This window comes from Lissotriton helveticus, chromosome 4_2 (genome assembly GCF_964261635.1).
Source record: "Lissotriton helveticus chromosome 4_2, aLisHel1.1, whole genome shotgun sequence".
NCBI lineage: Eukaryota > Metazoa > Chordata > Amphibia > Caudata > Salamandridae > Lissotriton > Lissotriton helveticus.
The window spans coordinates 89,177,691-89,199,614 of NC_136064.1; the positions used below are offsets into that span (position 1 = coordinate 89,177,691).

General features: G+C 45.7%; 1 protein-coding gene across 1 annotated transcript in view; it reads left to right on the top strand.

Moving 5' to 3' along the window:
- Nucleotides 1–21,924, top strand: part of LOC144752209 (diacylglycerol O-acyltransferase 2-like) — a 195,321-nt gene that overhangs the window by 85,654 nt on the left and 87,743 nt on the right. The window contains exon 4 of the mRNA XM_078640168.1: nucleotides 18,248–18,318. Coding sequence (XP_078496294.1) covers nucleotides 18,248–18,318 — 71 coding nt within the window. The remainder of the gene's footprint in view (nucleotides 1–18,247; nucleotides 18,319–21,924) is intronic.

Consider the following 21,924-nt stretch of genomic DNA (forward strand, 5'->3'; position numbering starts at 1 on the left):
TCGGAACTAATGGCGGCGGAAAATTACATGGTGCTTCCTGGTTTGCTTTTGGCAAGCCCTCGGCAAGAAGAGGATACATACCCTTAATAAGGGCATTTCTCTGTCTGTCTGACTGTTCTGCTTTAACTCGTTCACCTACTTCGATTAATTCCCTTTCTTGGGCTCTTTCTGAGGATTCCCTACTTAATTCTGTTTTTCTGATTTCTTTTTCTGTTCTTTTATGAGATTCTTTGCGCCATAACTCGATGGCATCTTTCTGGGACTGTCTGGCTTTCTTTTTCCATAATGCTTCTTCTACTCGCATGATGCACTCGGCATCCCATGTACCTGACATGGGCCATCTATATTTCTCGTCTAATTCCTTGGTATACTCCACCCATAAGTCTAGATATAATATGGCACTTAAGCCATGCTTATGATACATAAAATGACCTGGACTGTCCCTAGGCGGGACAGGAACTGCTTCCTCGAGCAGACCTTTTCTTGTTTTTAACTGACGTAATTTCGAGAACAGAGGCATGACTTAGACTGGAATCTGGACACAAATCCAATACACAATAAACACAATAATAACTGAAAAAACAAATCATCCATACCACGACATTGAAAACACATGGAATAACATTTAACATAACAGTTCGGACAGAAATACTACCTGGAATACTGGGAACAGAAACACATGAATTTATCGAGAACAGAACTTACTAGAATGACTAGATGTACTGCTAAAACAGCACGAAACTTACCGGTCCCATAAAGAGACACGTCAGGACCCGCATCCACCTAGGTGGACACTTCGTGTTGGATCTGTGTACCCAAACCCACGGACCAGAGACAAATTAATTGACCCTGTCTAGATACTACCCCAGCAACGGTACTCACCGGGCAGCAAGAACGGAAGGCCTCGGACTGGACTGCTACGACGACGGACTACGAACTTCGGACTTCAGTTACAGGTGGGCCTCCGGATACCTCGGACCTTGGACTCTCGGCTTGGGCTCTGGTCGGGACTCGCCGCGTTCCTCCACCGCCTCGTCTGGACGCTGGACCGCAACCTCCGTCTCCTCCGTGGGCCTGAGGGATACTTGAAGCAGAAATATCTGCACGTGCACGGTATGGTTCCGTCACGGCTGCAGAGGATCAGGGGGCCTGCGTGGCTTCTCCGGCGCGTGGGGAAAGGGCAAGTCCCTATTCGGGCGCCATTATGTGGTAAATAAATAATTAATTACCGGTTCTATTTTTCAGGATACTCATATAAACAGATAGCTCAATAAATAAGAGTCAAGAAGCCACATGGGAGGAGGACATAGGGCGCGCACTACACGATTCTGAATGGACTAAAGCACTGGAGGCCCCTAAACGAGTCTCTAGAAACGCCCGCTTCAAGAACATCCAATACTACATCCTACACAGGGCATACCTCACCCCAGCGCGCCTGCAGAAGTTCTATCCCTCCACTACATTCCTATGCCCCAGATGCTGCTCTCCTACGGCGGACTTTCGGCACATGTTCTGGAGTTGCCCCAACCTTCACCCCTTTTGGCGGGCGGTACATGACACTCTGGCGGACCTCACGGGTCTCACTACACTAGCTACCTGGGAGTCCAGTGCACTAGGCATCTTTCATGTTCCCAAGAGAGACCCAGTGCGCAGACGTTTCGTATCACTAGCACTCCTGTTGGCAAACAGATGTATAACCATGCGCTGGCGCTCCCCGGAAGGTCCCCCTGTAGCGGCATGGAGGGGCGCGGTCGGTAAATGGGCGGCGGCGGAAGAGGATGCCCTTAGAGAGGAAGAAGCCAGGGGTGCGCGTAAGGTTCCCTTGTCCATGGACTGGGCCATGCTCCTCCACAGCTTCCGACAGTCCACATATGCAGAAGGCCAGCCTACTCCTCCCCCCCCCCCCTACCCAAGAGAATCAATAGCCTCTACATGGTACCAACCGTCCCAGGACCGTCTCCCGGCACCCTCTACATCCTGATCAAACTCTCGTATGCCTCGCCACCCACCTTGTTGCCCACATCCCCGAGGGTACTCACCCCCTGCTCACCCCTCTTGTTCCCCTCCCTCCCCCTCTCATGGTGCGTAGACCAACTGGCTCCGAGGCCCCCCCCTGACGCCCGTCGCCAGTATCCCCTTGCCTAGACCCTGCTAGCGCCTATAAGCTTCCCACCCACGGTTTTTGTCCCCCTCGTTATCAGGTGCCACCACTGTATGGACAGTGCAGACCTTGATCCAACGCTCTCAAGGTGGGATCCTATATACCCGCTATTATCCACCGCCCCATTGGCGATATAGATTCACTGTTTCCCGACCTGCGGACATGTTTGCACGATCTACATTGATCATTCAAGGAAATGTATGTTAGCGCCAGTTATGTAGATACTAAAAAACGTTGCACGCCTGACTGTTCGTGGCTGAATGTTGAGGCCACGTCAGCAGATCAATTACACTGTACCTATATACCTTGATGCAACAATAAAATAAATTTCAACAAAAAAAAATAAATAAGAGTCAAGATTCGAGGTATCTTGAGTCACAGGCTTTAATCAGGCATAACAGGACAAGGAACAGGACAGCCTGCATGGGAATAGGATGGCAGCTGCCGGGGGGCCGGATCTGGGAATAATGCGCTAACATTCAGTAACAATACATTAGTATATATACCAAAACAAATACATTACATTCAATACAGTAGGCGTAGCAGTAGGCGTGGTTTCGTAGCAGTCGCGAAAGATAAGGGCAAAATGATGTAACAAGAAGGCGTGTACAGGGCGTATACATAGACATGTGATGTAAACGTAACAGAAGTGTCATAAATGGGGCGGAAACATGGAGGGGGCTACCTGAGCAGCTGGAACCTCTAACCTAGTGGTGCGCGCAAACGGGCAATGACGTGTTACCAGGGAGAACTGGGGGCTATGACTTCTGCGCTAGAAGAGGAGACTAAAGTCTGGAGTGTCAGAGCGACATGTACCCAAAGCATATCTAGTATCTGGTGTTTAGAGTACATGTTGATAGAATCCAAAAGTTATCAGGGCAAAGGCTACTTGATACTAAGACTGGTGCATGCATAATTCTACATGTAGTTCGTGTGCGAGGAATATTCTATGAATATTAATACAGTATTTCTCTTACATGGAGACATAAAGGCTAGACCATGACGGAAACTATTGATACGATTCAGTAGCTTAGGAATGCAGAGAAGGAGGGCTGGACTGATAACTAGAAGCATAACATACTCTTGGCAGACTGGGAGGCAGAGCCAGGCCGGGCCGGGCACTGCGAGGCATGAAGTAAGCGAAGGGTCAGGGATACAGGTGGGGGCTGTATCGCTCCTCGGAGAGGGTTCAGGAGACAGGAGCTGAATCTGAGTACGGGCCCTTTTGAGGCCTAAAAACGGGGACAATTCAATGAATGAACATGCACACTGTAAAATGTGGCAACGTAGGTTTACATAGGCCTAATATTCGTTGTTTTCATGATGACTGGAAACTGGCATACTAGAGATGGACACAACTGTAATTGCGTCTTTAATTGATCAGAAAGGGAATACATGCATATCGATCATGCACATATAACATAAGGTGGGGAACACGTAGGCACATATAACATGGCAACATTTTTACTTTTCCACAAGCTGCTGTGTTGATTCCAGAACTATGTTGGGGTATAACGGTTTCTGCTTCTAGGGGTTGGTCGACTACAGCTTTGGTTAAATAATGACAATGTTTATTCACTTAAGTTGTGCGATTATTCACCAAATTATTGCCAGGGATTCACAGCATAATTTGAACCTTTTTAAAGGAGTGGGACACTTTATTTACATTTCACATAGCCCCGCTCACAAAAACACGATCCGCCTCCCATCTTACGGCTTTTCAACATATATTGAGGCAGATTTACAAATCCCCTGCTCCACCAGTACGTCACTTTTCGTGACGTACTGGTGGCGCAGGGGGCTCTGCCATATTTACAAGGACAGGAAAAACCACCCTAGGTGACTTTTCCTCTCCTTGTGAATACAGCCCCTAAGGTTGTATGTTATTCCAACGAATTCCGTTGCAACGCATGCCTTTACCACGCATGCGTTACAACGGAATGCTATTTCAACCCATAACCTTTTCCTCTCTTTGTTCGTGGTTAAGAGGAAGCGGGTTTCTTTCCGTTTCCTCTTAAACGACGCAGAGTGACTTTAGGTGAGTTTCTTGTTTTTTTGGGGGGGGGAGACCCCCCCAAACTCCCTTTTTTAATGTTAGCCTTTACCACACATGCCTTTACTACGTACCTCGTAGTAAAGGTATGCGTGGTAAAGGCTTTCGTGGTTAATGTTTCCGTGGAAACGGCCGCGTTGTAGTGGCCGTTTCCCAGCCCCTTCATACGCAGCACTTTGCGTTGAAGTGTGGTAAATAAATAATTAATTACCGGTACTATTTTTGAATACATTAATAATAACAGATAGCTCAATAAATAATAGGCAGGATCCGAGGAATCTGAGGTTAACAGACTTTAATCAGGCATAAGGGAAGGGACAGGATCGGGACAGCCTGAAATAGAATGGCATAGAAGGCACGGGATGGCAGCTGCAACGTCTCGTTAACAGTATACAGTATATATAGTAAAACATCACAATTACATTACATACAGTAGGCGTAACAAGTGACAAGCGTAAGATAAGAACACATGGGCGTAAAAAGTAGGCGTGCACAGGGCGTGCGCGAAGACATGTAATGAGAACGTCACAGAAGTGTCATAGATGGGTGGATGCATGGAGGGGGCTACCTGAGCAGCTGGAACCCTTAACTTAGTGGTGCGCGCAAACGGATTATGACGTGTATCTAGGGAGAACTGGGGGCTCTGACTTCTGCACTAGAAGAGGAGACTAAAGTCTGCGGTGTCAGGACGACATGTACCTATAGCATATCTGGTATCTCGTGTTTGGAGAACATGTTGATAGAATCTAAAAGTCATCAGGGGAAAGGCTACTTGACACTAAGGCTGGTGCATGCATATATTCTTCATGTATTGCGTGTGCTAGGAATCTTCTATGGATATTAATACAGTAATTCACTTGCATGGAGACAGAAAGACTAGACTATAGCTGAAGCTGTTTATGCGGTTCGTTAGCTTAGGAATGTGAAGACGGAGAACTGAACTGATAACTGGAGGCATAACATATTCTTGGCAGACAGGCAGGCAGAGCCAGGCCGGGCACCACGCTGCGTGGCAGGAAGTAAGTGAAGGGTCAGGGATTCAGGTGGGGGTTGCATCGCTCCTCGGAGTGGGTTCAGGAGACTGGAGCTTGAATCTAGCGTTCGGGCCCTCATGAGGCCTAGAAACGGGGACATTTTGCTGAATTAACGTGCACAATGTAAAACGTGGGCAACATAGGCCTGGAAGCCTAATTCACGTTGCTTTCACAGGGACTGGAAACTGGCATACTAGAGTTGGACACAACTATAATTGCGTCTTTATTCGGTCATAGAGGAATACATGCATATTAATCATGCACATATAACATAGGGTGGGGAACACGTAGGCACACATGACAAGGCAAAATTCAATTTTCCACATTCCCTCCTTGTGCCCTACGTTTCCATCAGGAAACATCAATATTCATGATACCATCTATCATTTCATATAGCATCATTTGCTCGTCTCGAATCTTCTTGGAACGGGACTTTGGACTAGGAATACAAGATGTAGCGCACAAGCCGCAAATCGCAGGGCCACATTGTAAACAGAGACAGCAACTGAATATGATCATTACTGCTATACCTAGGAATGACAATACTTTCCATCCCCAGGCAGATATTATACTCCAGAGCCAACCGGACCATGTCCAGGAGCCTGGATTCTGGTGCAACTGATGGGCAATTTTATGAAGTCTGGTTATAGCTGAATAAACAGACGGTGCGTTATTAGGAATGAAAATGCAGCAACTAGATCCGATGACTCTACAAGCTCCTCCCCTATCGGCCAGTATGACGTCAAGGACGAGACGATTTTGGAGCACGACAAATCTCATAGCAGATTGCTCCTCGGTTAAGTTACCTAGAGCGGAAGTAGTCTCATTCACTACTGCTTCAAGGGTTCTAGTTAATCTACGTATTAACTTACTATTCTGGACAGGGCCTATGAAGAAAAAGAAACCTTTATTGAAGTCTTGGTATTGTTCTAAGGTAGTTTCAGTTTGATCGACAATTGGGGACTCGATCTCCCTTCTATGTCTAACGTGTACTAGATGTGTGTTTCTGTGATTATCAGATGGGGCTAGAAAAACTGGTGGCAGTAGGAAGGCAATGTAACATGTTCCATCCCAATCAAGGGGCAGACGTACATATGCGGTCTGACCACACACAAAATATGAATGACGTGAGGCTTTGAAATTAGATTTCCCACTGTCACTATACTCGACCATAGTAGTACAATCACTATGTCCTAGATGTACAGAACCATTATTTCTAACACATAATTCGCCTTTTACTGGTAGAACTGAAATAGCTGGCAAATCTGGAGTAGTCTCGGACTGAACATTCAAAACCATGAAATTCGAGGAAATTACCTAGATCATATACTTCATTTTCTAGATCTAACCCTGTTCTATGGGAAAGACCCTCCTTGTCTGGGAAACATGTTCTATTCAGAAGGGACATATCATTTGAGGATGACGTTAACGTGGACCATGCTCCACACGAACCATTATGTGAAAACGGATAGGGAAAGAGTGGCAGAACTCCCTTCGGTGTCTGGAAAGGGGGGAGTCGACCACACACCCAACAATTAGTGGCATTGCTGGTCTGGTGTGAATAGTGTAACATACGGATAAAAGAATTATTGCGCATGGCAAGACGATAGGATAACTCGTGAGGAGGCAGGTCACTAAAAGTGTGCTCTACTGTAATATTAGAAAACATATGTACATGTGAAACAGTAGGAGGAAAATATATATATAAAACATAACTTATGCCTGTAATCATAAAACTCAAAAATGCCATAAATACAAGAGTAATAATACATCTGCTTCGGAGATTCTTTTGATAACGGATTCTCTTAGAGTTTCGACTAACTCTCTCACTGTGTGGGTCTATCTCATACATGTCAGGAACCTGTCTAACCGTTTCACCCGAGAGGGACTTAGACAATTAAACTGGCTGACTTACTAGACCTTAATTTTTCTTTATACTCCTGCTGTGGAGTTTTCTCTAACAGGGGGAGTTTAGAGTCAGTATCTGGGCAGTCCTTGAGAACCGGGCAGTCTTTGAAAAAAGGTTTTGGATGGAGTCCATGGAATCGCTTCACGTGACTGGAGTGCAACCACCCTTTCCGGCCCTCCACCTTGATAGCCGTCCTCGTTGTGAGTAGTACTAATCTTGGCTCCTTCCAACGGGGCTCCAGCGGACTTGAACGATCAAAATTCCTCACAAGGACTAGGTCGCCTGGTATGACCTCGTGCGGTTTCACTTCGGTGTTGTCTGGAAAAGCGGCGGCAACCTGTGAACGACAAGAGTGTAGTGCAGACATCAAGGAGGCCAGGTAATCTGTCAGCATATTACTGTCAACATCAGTTATCTTACGGGGCCTAGGAGTACCCCACATGTTTGGGGGACGACCGAAAATTACCTCAAAAGGTGACAGACCTGAACGGGAGTGAGCGACCATTCTCATATAAAAGAGGGCGACTGGCAGTGCTACCAACCAATCTACTCCTTTTTCTGCGCATATTTTAGCAATGCGGATCTTCAGAGTCTGATTATGTCTCTCAACGAGACCGGCTGCTTCGGGGTGTCGTACACAATGGAACTTCCACTGGTACCCTAACAGAAGGGATACTTGTTTCATGAGTTCGGATGAGAATGGCTGGCCGTTATCTGAATACACGACCCTCGGTAAACCATAGCGAGGAAAATACTCACGAACCAACTGCCTGGCAGTGGTCGCGGCAGTGTAATCTGGGACTGGATATGCTTCTGTCCACCTGGACAAAGCGCATACAACTACGAGGACATACTTGAAACCTCGACATCGCTCCATCTGAATATAATCCATTTGGAGGACTTCAAAAGGGTGGTCAGGAGGATGGAATCCACCTTGTTCCACCGGGACACCTTTACCTGGATTGAACTGACAACAGATCATGCAGGTACGCACTTTCTGCTTGGCTGCTGCTCGTAAATGCTTGTTAAACCAGAGGTTCTGAATACTGTCCAACATGGCTTTTTCTCCTAAATGTGCTGGACTATGTGCGGTGTTAATAATGACTTGAACCATAGAGTCGGGGAGAAACCATGTGGTTTTTCCCTTCGTCAACCATCCTTGATCTGTCTGGACCCCTCCTTGTTCAGACCATTTCTTGATTTCATCGGGAGTAGCATGTGACTGTATGTCTAGTACGTCTTGTGTAGGGTCCTTAACTGTCATACAAGTAGTCTGATCTGGAATGTCTGTCTGTGTCGTGTTAACTGGAATGTCTGGAGTCTGAGCTGTAAGCTTGGCTGTTCGATCTGCTAGATCGTTACCCTGGGAAATGATGTCAGTGACTTTCGTATGTGCCTTGCACTTCATGATAGCGATAGCTGTCGGTAAATGTATTGCATCTAACAGAGCTTGAATGAGGGGGCCATGCTGAATCTTGGTTCCATGAGAAGTCATGAAACCTCTCTCTTGCCAGAGTACTCCGAAGTCGTGTACGACTCCGAATGCATAACGTGAATCTGTGTATATGTTTACTTTCAGGTTCTTGGCTCGTATGCAGGCTTGGGTCAGAGCGACGAGCTCTGCTGCTTGAGCAGACAGGGTGTCAATACGATGTGTTTCTATAACTTCAGTTTCAGTAGTCACTGCATACGCGGCTACTAGTTCTCCTGTACTTGTTTTCATACATGAACCATCCACATAAAGTGTCAGGTCGGGATCAGGTAATGCAATGTCTGTCAAGTCTTGTCTTGGCTTCGTCATGGTGTTAACAACTTCCACACAGTCATGTGTGGCAGGATTTGGAGTAACTGAGGGTAACAGTGTAGCAGGAATTAAAATGTTGCAGCGTCTGATTTCTATGTGTGGCTGAAACAGTGTCAGTTCATAACCTGTTAAACGTGCAATTGTCAAGTGCTGAGTCTGTGTTCGGTTTAAAAGAACTTCCACGGAGTGTGGAACTTGTACTGTCAGGGAGTGTCCTAACACTATGGAATCACTCTGTCTGATAGCTAGTGCTGTGGCTGCAACTGATTTGAGGCACGCAGGCAAAGCCTGGGCCACCGGATCTAATGTGCTAGAAAAATAAGCACAGGGCTTGTATTGTCCTGCTTGATCTTGTGTGAGAACAGATAATGCAGTACCTTCGCGTTCAGTGACAAAAAGAGTAAAAGGCTTACTGTATTTCGGTGTTGCTAGAACAGGTGCTTGGCATAAGGCTTTCTTTAACTCATTGAAAACAAGTGTATGTTCTTGGGTCCAAGGGAGGACAGTCGATGTGGCTGCCTCCTGTGTCGTTATCTGTATCAGTGGCTTGGCTAGATATGCGTACTGAGGAATCCATTGTCTGCAGTAAGAAGTGAGGCCGATAAAAGCTCGTACCTCCTTCTGAGTCTTGGGCTGTGGAAGACGTGCTATTAACTGGATACGGTCTGGTGTCAACTGCCTACCCCTCTTGGACAGTAAGTGTCCAAGGTAGACCACTTGCTGGACACAGAATTGCAATTTAGAAGGGGACACCTTGTGCCCCATCTCGGCCAGGAAATACAAGACTGTAAGTGACGCACGTTCGCAGTCACGTTCAGAACGGGCTGTGATCAGTAGATCATCGACATACTGGAGCAGGGCAGTGTCAGTTGGCATGTGAATATTGTCTAGTTGTCTCTTAAGTGCTTGACTGTAAATACTAGGACTTTCTGTGAAACCTTGAGGAGCTCGTGTGAATTTATAGCTTCTTCCATTTAAACAGAAACCGAAAAGGAACTGGCTGTCTGGATGAATGGGGACACTAAAGAATGCGTTCTTGAGATCAATAACAGTAAAGAACGTAGCTTCGGAATCAATGGCTGTCAATAGGGAAGAAATATCTGGAACCACCGGGTACTGGGGTATGATACATTTATTAAGTTCTCGAAGGTCAATCACTAATCGATAAACTGGAGGTGCATTTGGATCAGTACGTTTCAGAATCGGAATGATAGGAGAATTACATACATTGGAGTCAGTTTCTACAACCACTCCTTGAGCAATGAGCTCGTCAATAATTTTGGATAAGGCTGCTACAGCCTCAAGTGGCAATTTGTACTGTCGGATTCGTGGTAATACAACACCTTGTTTCAGAGTGACACGATAGGGTGTAATGTGCATACAACCTACATCAGTTGGACCTTGCGCCCATAAATGCTGAGGTACATTCAATAACCTTGGATCAAAATCACGTAATACATAATGACCTTTAAAATCGCGTAAGAACAGTCTTACTCCTTCTGGGGAACAGCATATAACTGCTCCTAACTCTTTCAGGGTCTTAATACCTAATAAATTTTCTGGACAAGATTTCGTGAGTAACAAGTCTGTAGTTCGGGACAATGGACCCACTTCTAGGGAAACTGGTTTCGATATTTCATTAACAATAGGCTTTCCTGAAAATCCAAGGGAAACATTTCTAGAGCCTGAGAGTGGAGCCCCTGGAACCTCGTCATGACTGATGGTAGTCCTACTTGCCCCTGTATCAATCAGAAACTTTCTGTCTTTCCCTAATACCTGACTGTGTACATAGGGACCCTCTTGATCTACGGGAATCTCGATGAGAGGCAAGCCAACCTCCCTCTCTAGGCTGTTTCATGAATACTGCTGATATTCTGGATATTCTGACTGAGCATACTGGTACATCTGTTGTGTAACGTGCTGTGTGGCAGCTATAGGCTGCGGTACTGTAACTGTCTGTTGTGCGTTCTGTGGTGCTTGCGTGTTCTGCGGAACTTGTTCTTGTCTAGGAGGAGGTGGTCTCTCTTTCGTCTTACCAGTAGCTATGTTATGTTTCAGAACTGCACATTCGTTTATATAATGACCTGGCTGTTTACAATAATTGCATGTCCCTTTAACGGGAGCTGCAGGATGACTAGTTTGACTCGGACCCCTCTTCTGACTGTCTTGTGGAACAGACTGTGCAACCAGTACTTTCATTTTCGTGTCTTTCATACGTCTCCTTTCGTGTTCTTGCTCTTCCCTGATTCTGTTCTGGTGGTACTGGAGCATCTGGAGCATTTGTGACGGAGTATTAGCTTGCCAGGTACTTTCGACTTTCAATACTCGATTTTTAACTTGTGGTAAAGAATTCTCGACTAGTTTGGTAACAAAAAGATGTGGATATGACTCACTACTTGTTTTCAGGCCGCTATTAATAATGTGTGACATTGATCCACATTCTGTCCATCATTGTTGTGTTTGCAGTTACCGCTCTAAGTGTACTGGGGATGCTCAGACGTGAGTCCCAGGCACTCCACACCACTGGAATCAAGCTAGCCGGGCTGAAGAGAGGTGTTACCTCGAAACCGGGCCGGTCCTCGGATGCTTGTTTCCGTTCTGGGAAGGACATGGCTTTTGTAGTTCGGACTGGACTGTTCCCATGGGGCACAGGGTCAGCGCTGATTTGCATATCGCCATTGTCTAACCCAGGGTGGTGTGGAGTGGAAAAACGATGGATTTGGGCCCAGATCTTTGGACTGGGGTGAATGTGTGACATTGATCCACATTCTGTCCATCATTGTTGTGTTTGCAGTTACCGCTCTAAGTGTACTGGGGATGCTCAGACGTGAGTCCCAGGCACTCCACAGCACTGGAATCAAGCTAGCCGGGCTGAAGAGAGGTGTTACCTCGAAACCGGGCCGGTCCTCGGATGCTTGTTTCCGTTCTGGGAAGGACATGGCTTTTGTAGTTCGGACTGGACTGTTCCCATGGGGCAGAGGGTCAGCGCTGATTTGCATATCGCCATTGTCTAACCCAGGGTGGTGTGGAGTGGAAAAACGATGGATTTGGGCCCAGATCTTTGGACTGGGGTGAATGTGTGACATTGATCCACATTCTGTCCATCATTGTTGTGTTTGCAGTTACCGCTCTAAGTGTACTGGGGATGCTCAGACGTGAGTCCCAGGCACTCCACACCACTGGAATCAAGCTAGCCGGGCTGAAGAGAGGTGTTACCTCGAAACCGGGCCGGTCCTCGGATGCTTGTTTCCGTTCTGGGAAGGACATGGCTTTTGTAGTTCGGACTGGACTGTTCCCATGGGGCACAGGGTCAGCGCTGATTTGCATATCGCCATTGTCTAACCCAGGGTGGTGTGGAGTGGAAAAACAATGGATTTGGGCCCAGATCTTTGGACTGGGGGGAATGTGTGACATTGATCCACATTCTGTCCATCATTGTTGTGTTTGCAGTTACCGCTCTAAGTGTACTGGGGATGCTCAGACGTGAGTCCCAGGCACTCCACACCACTGGAATCAAGCTAGCCGGGCTGAAGAGAGGTGTTACCTCGAAACCGGGCCGGTCCTCGGATGCTTGTTTCCGTTCTGGGAAGGACATGGCTTTTGTAGTTCGGACTGGACTGTTCCCATGGGGCACAGGGTCAGCGCTGATTTGCATATCGCCATTGTCTAACCCAGGGTGGTGTGGAGTGGAAAAACGATGGATTTGGGCCCAGATCTTTGGACTGGGGTGAATGTGTGACATTGATCCACATTCTGTCCATCATTGTTGTGTTTGCTATTAATAATGAAACATTTCTCAAATCTAGAATAAAAATCACTAGTATCTTCATCTTGTTTCTGTTTACAGGCTGAGATAGCATCCCAGTCTTCCTTTTTCGTGGCTAGTAATCTTGGCAAGACTTGTATTAACAACTCGGGCAAAACTTTAGCTTTTTCCCCAAGACCGGTACCTGGAACTCGTGTGTTATCTTCAGTCTCTAACGCGGTCCAATCTATCTTTTTCTCTCCCACCTCCCATTCTTTTTCTTTAAGTTTTTCATATATGCCCGCAGGCAACAGGACCTTTAACATTTTAATGATATCAGGGTACGTGTATTCTCCCATACGGAGCATGTCCTTTAATTCACGGTGGAACCCTGCTGGATCTTTGTCGTGACAGGGTATTAACTTTTTCATTTCAAGAAGTTCTATTTTCGTGATAGGGGTGTAAACAAATACTCGTTCTAGCTCACCCCCCGTTCCCTTAACTGGGTGTACTTCTCGTAACGGATTCTGTCTGTCTATGTAGAATGACTTTCTGGCTGGGGGTGGAACAGGAACAAAATGTGGATTCAGGAACGTTCTGTATTTGTGACGTTGTTCTAAAATGACGCTAATCAAATCGGTACCTAGACCTTTCCATCTGTTTAGGAGTAACTCGTTCAGTACATCATGTAAAGGACCTGGATCAGAATGCTGATCCTCATACAGTGTAATGAGGTGCTGGATCATATACATACCCACCAGACGCTGCTCGGCTGGGGGCAGTTTCAGAAACGTTTGGGCCACTATTTCATCTGGAAACGTGGTAGAATCACTAGTCCATCGGACTGCTGATCGGGCTAGTTCTTGTTCATACATGGTACTAGGTTCACTATAACCTATTCGTAATTTCAGAATTTTATCTGTAGCCTGGAATACTTGTTCCAGAGAACACTGTTCTGGTACTGGAGGAGGAAAAACTTTCTTGTAATCTAGGCGTGAATGTCTGTCGGAAAATCTAGTTCTACCTACATACGCTATTCTGTCGGGATTCTCGCTGTCTACCTCTTCACTGGAAGAGTCATTCTCTTTCTCGGTTGCTCTCATTGCTTTCTCTTTCTCGTGTATACGTAGAATTTCCTTACGAATTTTCCTATACATACTTTCTACACTACCTTGTGTCTTGTGTTTTCCCTCGGCTATATTGTTACTCCATCTCGTCAGGGCTTTCATCTCGTCTTTATCTTTATCAGGATAATCCTGTTCTCTTATTAAACAGTTAATTATAAACTGCAGAATCATACTTTGAATCTCGACCTTTCTGTGTGCCATAGCTTCATGAATACTTTCTGAATGCTCCCCTGTACGGATAAAATGATATATTCTGTCTAGATGTTCCTTCATATCAGGCAGGGTGGCCAAAAAGTTGGCAACTCGTCGTAAACGTACTGAATACAAGATCATGTGATCTTCACCTGGTACTGAATCATATATGCAGTCAGTAAGGTGTCGCTTGAGGTCTGCGTATGTAGTCAGTTTTGGCGTACGCTGTAACGCTGCTTCTCTCAGCGTCATTCGTTTTACTTGAGGCGGGGTGGTAGGAGCACCTCCCGCCGCTCCTCCTGAACTAGAATCGTCTATTAATACTGAATGTGCTGGTAAGGTGACCGGCAAAACTCGTGACGTGGACTGGTCCGGAGGTACTGGCACATGGGCAGGGTTCCCGGGACCAGTGTCTGGAGGAACAGGAATTACATTATTAACAGGATGCTGAGGGTGAGCAGGCGGAATGGAATTTGCATATTCTGGGACTGTATCGTCCAAATAGGACGAAAGAAAAATTTCAGCTGCAGTCGGTTTATGACGTAGCTTAATCGGGACCAATGGTGGCGGTAAATTACAGGGTGCTTCCGGGGTTGCCTTCGGCAAACCCTCGGCAAGAAGAGGATACATACCTTTAATAAGGGCATTTCTCTGTCTATCTGACTGTTCTGCTCTAACTCGCTCACCTTCTTCTAGAAGTTCCCTTTCTTGGGCTTTTTCTGAGGATTCCCTACTTAATTCTGCTTTTCTGAATTCTGTCTCGGATCTCCTGTGAGATTCTTTGCGCCATAACTCGATGGCGTCTTTCTGGGACTGTCTGGCTTTCTTTTTCCATAATGCTTCTTCTACTCGCATGATGCACTCGGCATCCCATGTACCTGATACAGGCCACCTATATTTCTCTTCAAGATCTTTCGTGTAATCCGACCACAAGTCTAGATATAATATGGCATCTAAGCCATGCTTGTGATACATAAAATGACCAGGACTGTCCCGAGGAGGGACAGGAACTGCTTCTTCGAGTAACCCTTTTCTAGTCTTTATCTGGCGTAATTTCGAGAACAGAGGCATCTTAACTTTGTATTTAGACTTTAACACAATATACAATAAACACAGTAATGAAATGGCAAACAAATCACTCATACCACGACATAAAAATACATGAATAACAGATCGAACAGAAATATTACCTGATACATTGAAAACATAATACTTGAATTTCTCGAGAACAGACTTAACAGCAATACTGGATGCACTGCTAAAACAGTACAGAACATACCGGTCTCATAAAGAGACAAGTCATACCGTACCCACCTAGGTGAATACTTCGGACTGGATCTGTGTACCCAAACCCATCGGACCAGGAACAAACTAATGATCCTGTCTAGATACTTCCCCCGCAACGGTACTCACCGGGAAGCAGTAACTGAAGGCCTCGGACTGGACTGGACTGCTACGACGTCTGGTTACTACTACGCACTTCGGGCTTCGGTTACAGGTGGGCCTCCGGATACCTCGGACCTTGTTCTCTCGGCTTGGGCTCTGGTCGGGACGAACCGCATTCCACACCGCCTCGTCTGGATGCCGGACCGCAGTCTCCGTCTCCTTCGTGGGCCTGAGGGAGACTTGAAGCAGAAATATCTGCACGTGCACGGTAGAGTTCCGTCACGGCTGTAGAAGAGTCAGGGGGCCTGCGTTACATCGCCGGCGCGTGGGGAAAGGGCTCGTCCCTATTCGGGCGCCATTATGTGGTAAATAAATAATTAATTACCGGTACTATTTTTGAATACATTAATAATAACAGATAGCTCAATAAATAAGAGGCAGGATCCGAGGAATCTGAGGTTAACAGACTTTAATCAGGCATAAGGGAAGGGACAGGATTGGGACAGCCTGAAATAGAATGGCATAGAAGGCACGGGATGGCAGCTGCAACGTCTCGTTAACAGTATACAGTATATATAGTAAAACATCACAATTACATTACATACAGTAGGCGTAACAAGTGACAAGCGTAAGATAAGAACACATGGGCGTGAAAAGTAGGCGTGCACAGGGCGTGCGCGAAGACATGTAATGAGAACGTCACAGAAGTGTCATAGATGGGTGGATGCATGGAGGGGGCTACCTGAGCAGCTGGAACCCTTAACCTAGTGGTGCGCGCAAACGGATTATGACGTGTATCTAGGGAGAACTGGGGGCTCTGACTTCTGCACTAGAAGAGGAGACTAAAGTCTGCGGTGTCAGGACGACATGTACCTATAGCATATCTGGTATCTCGTGTTTGGAGAACATGTTGATAGAATCTAAAAGTCATCAGGGGAAAGGCTACTTGACACTAAGGCTGGTGCATGCATATATTCTTCATGTATTGCGTGTGCTAGGAATCTTCTATGGATATTAATACAGTAATTCACTTGCATAGAGACAGAAAGACTAGACTATAGCTGAAGCTGTTTATGCGGTTCGTTAGCTTAGGAATGTGAAGACGGAGAACTGAACTGATAACTGGAGGCATAACATATTCTTGGCAGACAGGCAGGCAGAGCCAGGCTGGGCACCGCGCTGCGTGGCAGGAAGTAAGTGAAGGGTCAGGGATGCAGGTGGGGGTTGCATCGCTCCTCGGAGTGGGTTCAGGAGACTGGAGCTTGAATCTAGCGTTCGGGCCCTCATGAGGCCTAGAAACGGGGACATTTTGCTGAATTAACGTGCACAATGTAAAACGTGGGCAACATAGGCCTGGAAGCCTAATTCACGTTGCTTTCACAGGGACTGGAAACTGGCATACAAGAGTTGGACACAACTATAATTGCGTCTTTATTCGGTCATAGAGGAATACATGCATATTAATCATGCACATATAACATAGGGTGGGGAACACGTAGGCACACATGACAAGGCAAAATTCAATTTTCCACAGAAGGGGCGTTCCATGAGTGTTGCTGTGGGTGTTCCCAGGCTACACGGATGTACGTTGTTATAACGCATGCTTTTACCACGCATGCTTTTACAACGCAGGTTTTTCAACGCAAATCGTTACAACGACTTGCGCTGGGGGGTGCTGGATAGTGAATAGTTTAATTTACTATTCCAACTCCAGTCCCCGTGGATAGTATGGAAGGTGTTGGGTAGTAAATTAAACTATTACCTATCCTAGAGCGCCCCCCAGCGCAATTCGTTGTAATCACTTGCGTTGAAAAACCTGCGTTGTAAAGGCACTGCGTGGTAAAAGTTGCGTCGTAAAAGATGCGTCGTAAAAGATGTTTCCCACGCTACACCCATGGAACGCGATGCATCTCTAGATTTATGAAAAATCGTAAATCTGGAGATGGGTCTGAATGCTACGCCACCCTAGAGGTGGCGTAGGGAGGTGCAACGAGGAGAGATTTTTCATTTCTCCTCGAATTTTCCTCTTTCAATGCGTGCTGCATTCCACAGCACGCATTGAAAGAGGAAAATGCATCTCCCCATGGCCCTGGCATCCTTGCACGCATGGCTGCAGTTTGTGCAGCAGCGCAGGGGAGAGCACAGAAATGCAACATATTCTTGTAAATATGTCGCATTCATATGCTCTGAAAGTGCTGCAGCGTGGCACAGCCAAAGGGCTTGCGGTGCTGCACTGCGGCAAATTCTTGTAGACCTGCCCCAGAGTTTCCATTTAAAATGAGAGGGGCACTTGGCCTACATTTCCCCCGCGACCCCGCTCGTCAAATGATGTCATCACACATTAAGCAATCCATGACGCAGGTAAGTCACTTGACGCACACATTCTCAGAATGTGGAATAACAAATACTTGAAGGCGTCCTTCTTGTTGCAACTCGCCAAGATGATCTTCTCCTAACGTGTTCTCATATATGTTCCTTGGTTTAGAGTGTGTCTACAAGGGTTTCCTTGTGAAACCCCCCCTCCCCCTGGGGGCCCTCTTTATTTCAAGTTAGGGATATATGCCTCAACCTGTATGAATGTGGACAGCATGCTATTCGGATCCCCTGCATGGATTTGCAGTGGTTTGCAGTGTGTACTTATCACAAGTGTTGCATACAGATTATTAGAATAGTCCTCGTGAGCATGGAATGGAAACTAGCACCTTCTATGTTGTGTAATGTTTGTCATTTTGACCATTTTTTTTCTTGTGGTGTCTATAAATATTTGCATTGCCCCAGTGTAATTATTGATTTGCAATGACGTGCCACGCCTTCTAACGTCTTCTCTGTTTTCCAGGAGGGAGACGGTCCTCCTGGGTCCGGAACTGGACGGTCTGGAACTATTTTCGGGATTATTTCCCTATTCAGGTGAGAACCCACGTGGATATTTTTACAGGTTGTACAAGGTGCAAATGCAGTAGCCACCTCTCTTACACATTGACAATGATCCTCAGGTCTTACACTGTGTCCGTTTCTGGTTTTTGATGAGTTGTACTGATCACATCAAGTGCGATGGAAGCCTTACTTCGATAAAGTTTGGTAAATCTCTCCTTGTGGTTTGTGGATTTGTGTGCTTCAACTATTGAGGTAGCACAACACATGGGGCCTCATTTATGAGGCCTGCGTGAGTTTTGCGCTTCCGATGCGTCCCTTTTTGTGACGCATCGGTGGCGTAAAACATGCCTCCTGATGCGCACTATTTACAAAGTGACGCATCTGCGCTACATTATGCCTGCGTCAGGTATAATGTATGCAGAGGGGGCGTTCACCCGCAAAAAGCCTCGTCATAGTGACGCAGTGAAATCTATGATATTTCACTGCGCCACTTCTAGGACGCCGTTGCGTCAAAATCTTGCGCCTGCCTCACAGCTGGCGTAAGACTGACGCAGGCCCTTTCACATGGGGCTTGCCCCATGTGAAAGGATGCATTGCTGGAGTTGCGTCACTTTTGTGACACACCCCAGCAATGCGTCACTTTTGCGCCTACAGATACGTCAGAAATACTGACGTATCTGTATCTCCTTGCGACATGATGCGTCATATTATAAATATGACGCATCAATCATGTCGCAGGGATAGCGCAGTGAAAAGTGACGCATCGCTGTTTTCACGCAGTGATGCGTCACTTTTCATAAATGAGGCCCATGGAGTGAGACACACACCTACCGTAAAGATCACATGTCTGCAAATGGGAATAAAGAAGGACTACGTGTATGTTCATAAAAGAGAAAGATGATGCAATATAGGTGCACCTTGACTTTAGGTTTATAGGTTTTATCCTTGTCATTCTTATATTATTATTATTTCATTCAGTGGTTCTCTTAGAGACTAGGAAATGTTAGGTGAAAAGCAGGAAAAGACTTTGCTTAGACATTAACATGGACATGTACAATCTTACAAATGTTCTGTGAGAGTTCATGTAGGATAATTGTTAGATTTGGGGGTCTCTAGTTGGCAGAGGTAGGTACCTTTGTCCAAGTGGGGACCCTTGTGATTAGTCAGGGTAAGGTGGTACACTCCTAAAATAGCCCCTGCTCACCCCTTTGGTAGCTTGGCACGAGCAGACAGGCTTATCACAGAGGCAGTGTGTAAAGCCTTTGTGCACACATACAGTAAACAAGTGACAACACTACAGATGGACACCAAACCAGTTGTATATTAAAAATAAGTATTCTTTATATAGATTTAACACAAGACCACAAACGACAAAAATCCACAATACTGTACTTTAAAAATGGTAGAAATAGCTCAGTTCTTTTAAGATTTAAAATGCGACACTTTGAGTTCAATATACCTATGGATGCGTAATGCTGTACAACGAAAGTGTTGCAGGGAAGGTGATGCATCGGTTCCTTACACGCAAGAACAGTGATGCGTCGGGTCCCTACTGATGCGTAGGAAATGAGTCGGTTTTTCTTGGCGTGGGGAGGTGGCATCGGTTTCTTACTGCGCTTTCGGGGCGATGCGACCAGCAGCATGGTGATGCGATGAAGATCCGATGCAATGAAATAAAGATGGCATCTTCTTCTTGATGCGACACGATGCGTGCACACCCGACGGCAGTGCGGCGACTCAATGATTCTTCTGAGCCGGAACAGGCCCTGCGACACGCTTCCCAGTGATGCGGCGAAGTCTGATGCAACCTTAACCCTTGAAAGGGTTGAAAGGGTTGACGAGTGCTTTCGGTGCTGCTTTGAATTGAAGACGCAGCAAGCTCGCCGGCGGTAGAGTTCGGTGTTTTGGACTGATTCACCCGTCCACGCCCAACCAACCCTTTCCAATCATCCTTCCGTGCTGTGGCACTAGGAATTGTACGATTCTTTCAACCCCTGCACAGCAAGCCGACTCCATGGCATTAGTGAAATGAGGGCACCCTAACCTATTACTCAGGAGGTCACTCTTGGGAATTTTGTTTACTGAGAAAAAAAGACTGAGACGCTTGGCCCTGATGAGAATCCTGGTACTCTAAAGGATTCGAAACGCGTAGGCCCTTTGGTCTGCTCATTCTACCTTGGTGTTTATTTGTTTTGCACCTCAAGTTCTGTTGCTAAATTTATTGTTGCAAAATGATATGAAAATTATTGCAACCCTATTGAATTACTAATGGTGCATTGTTTATAACATTCTAGAACATTATTGAATGCTTTTTTTGACTTTTGAGCAGACCCTATACTTTACCACCTGGTTCATTCCAGCCCCAGGTTGTGTGAGGTATCCAGTTTGAATGTTTGAATGATAGTGGTTTGAATGTGATATGTCTGATGATTCACGAGTGTTAGTTTGGACGAGTTTTTACCGTACCATTTGGTGTCCTGATGTCCTTTGTTTTTTCATGTTTTGCTTTTGAACTTGAATACTAAATTAAAACTGTGCATTTTCAAGAAAAACTTTTTTTGAATAAACAGCTATTCAATGGCATTCCTGAATATTGAACTGTTGTCTGTATTTGGGTTTGAAATATTTGCTTTGAATAATGTATCACTATTGGCTTTTCTTTCTTGTTATTTAGTTGATTGGGCTCAGCCTTACTGATTAGAGCCAACCCCTTTTGTTACAAGCCCACCAGCAGAATTTGATTTACAAGCCCTGGGCACACTCAGTGCACTGTAATAGGGTTTGACAAGTAAACCAAACCAGCCAATCACTGAGTCACTTATCCATACATCAATTTATAATATGGAGAGCATATGCACTTTAGCATTGATCAGCCATGGTAAAGTGCCCAGAGTCATAAAACAGCCAACAGGTCAGAAAAAATACAGGAGGAAGGCAAAAAGTCCAGGGATGACCCTGCAAAAAGGGCCAAGTCCAACAAGAATTATATGACTTACTTTGGAAATAGTAAGAGAATTGACATGATAGAATCCATTATGGAAAGATCTACTCAACACCTCAATCATCTGCCTTCTCGAGTGACTTCAACATACCAGATAATGCAAGCTAAAAAAACAAGGTATACCCTTGATACACTCAATATGATACAGCATGTCACACAACCAGCACACTCCAAAGTCCACGTTCTTGACCTAGTTTTCTTAATATCACCAACCATTCAATAATAGTCACCCATGCCCCTGGACTGGATCGACCAGTTCACCATTTCTCTCTCCCTGCTCAGCATCCTTCCATCAAACCAATGTCAACACAAAAAGAGAAGACCAAATCTTCTGATTTTTCAAAGAATTCTCCACGGACAATTCAATGCATGATCTCATCTCTCTCTATTTACTCCACGTCTGATGCCAACACCCTTCTAAACAACTTCTATGCTTTTATTGAAACCTACGTGAAAATCCATGCTCCAAATACTCCATGCAATTGTGAGCGAAAACCTTCAGCACCCTGGTACTCTAAAGAAATTGCTAACAATAAACGATCCATCCACAGACAGGAAAGACGATGGAAGAAAAACAGAACTCCTCCTGACCTTATTATACTGAAGTCACTCTACACAACACAAAGACAGCTCATTAC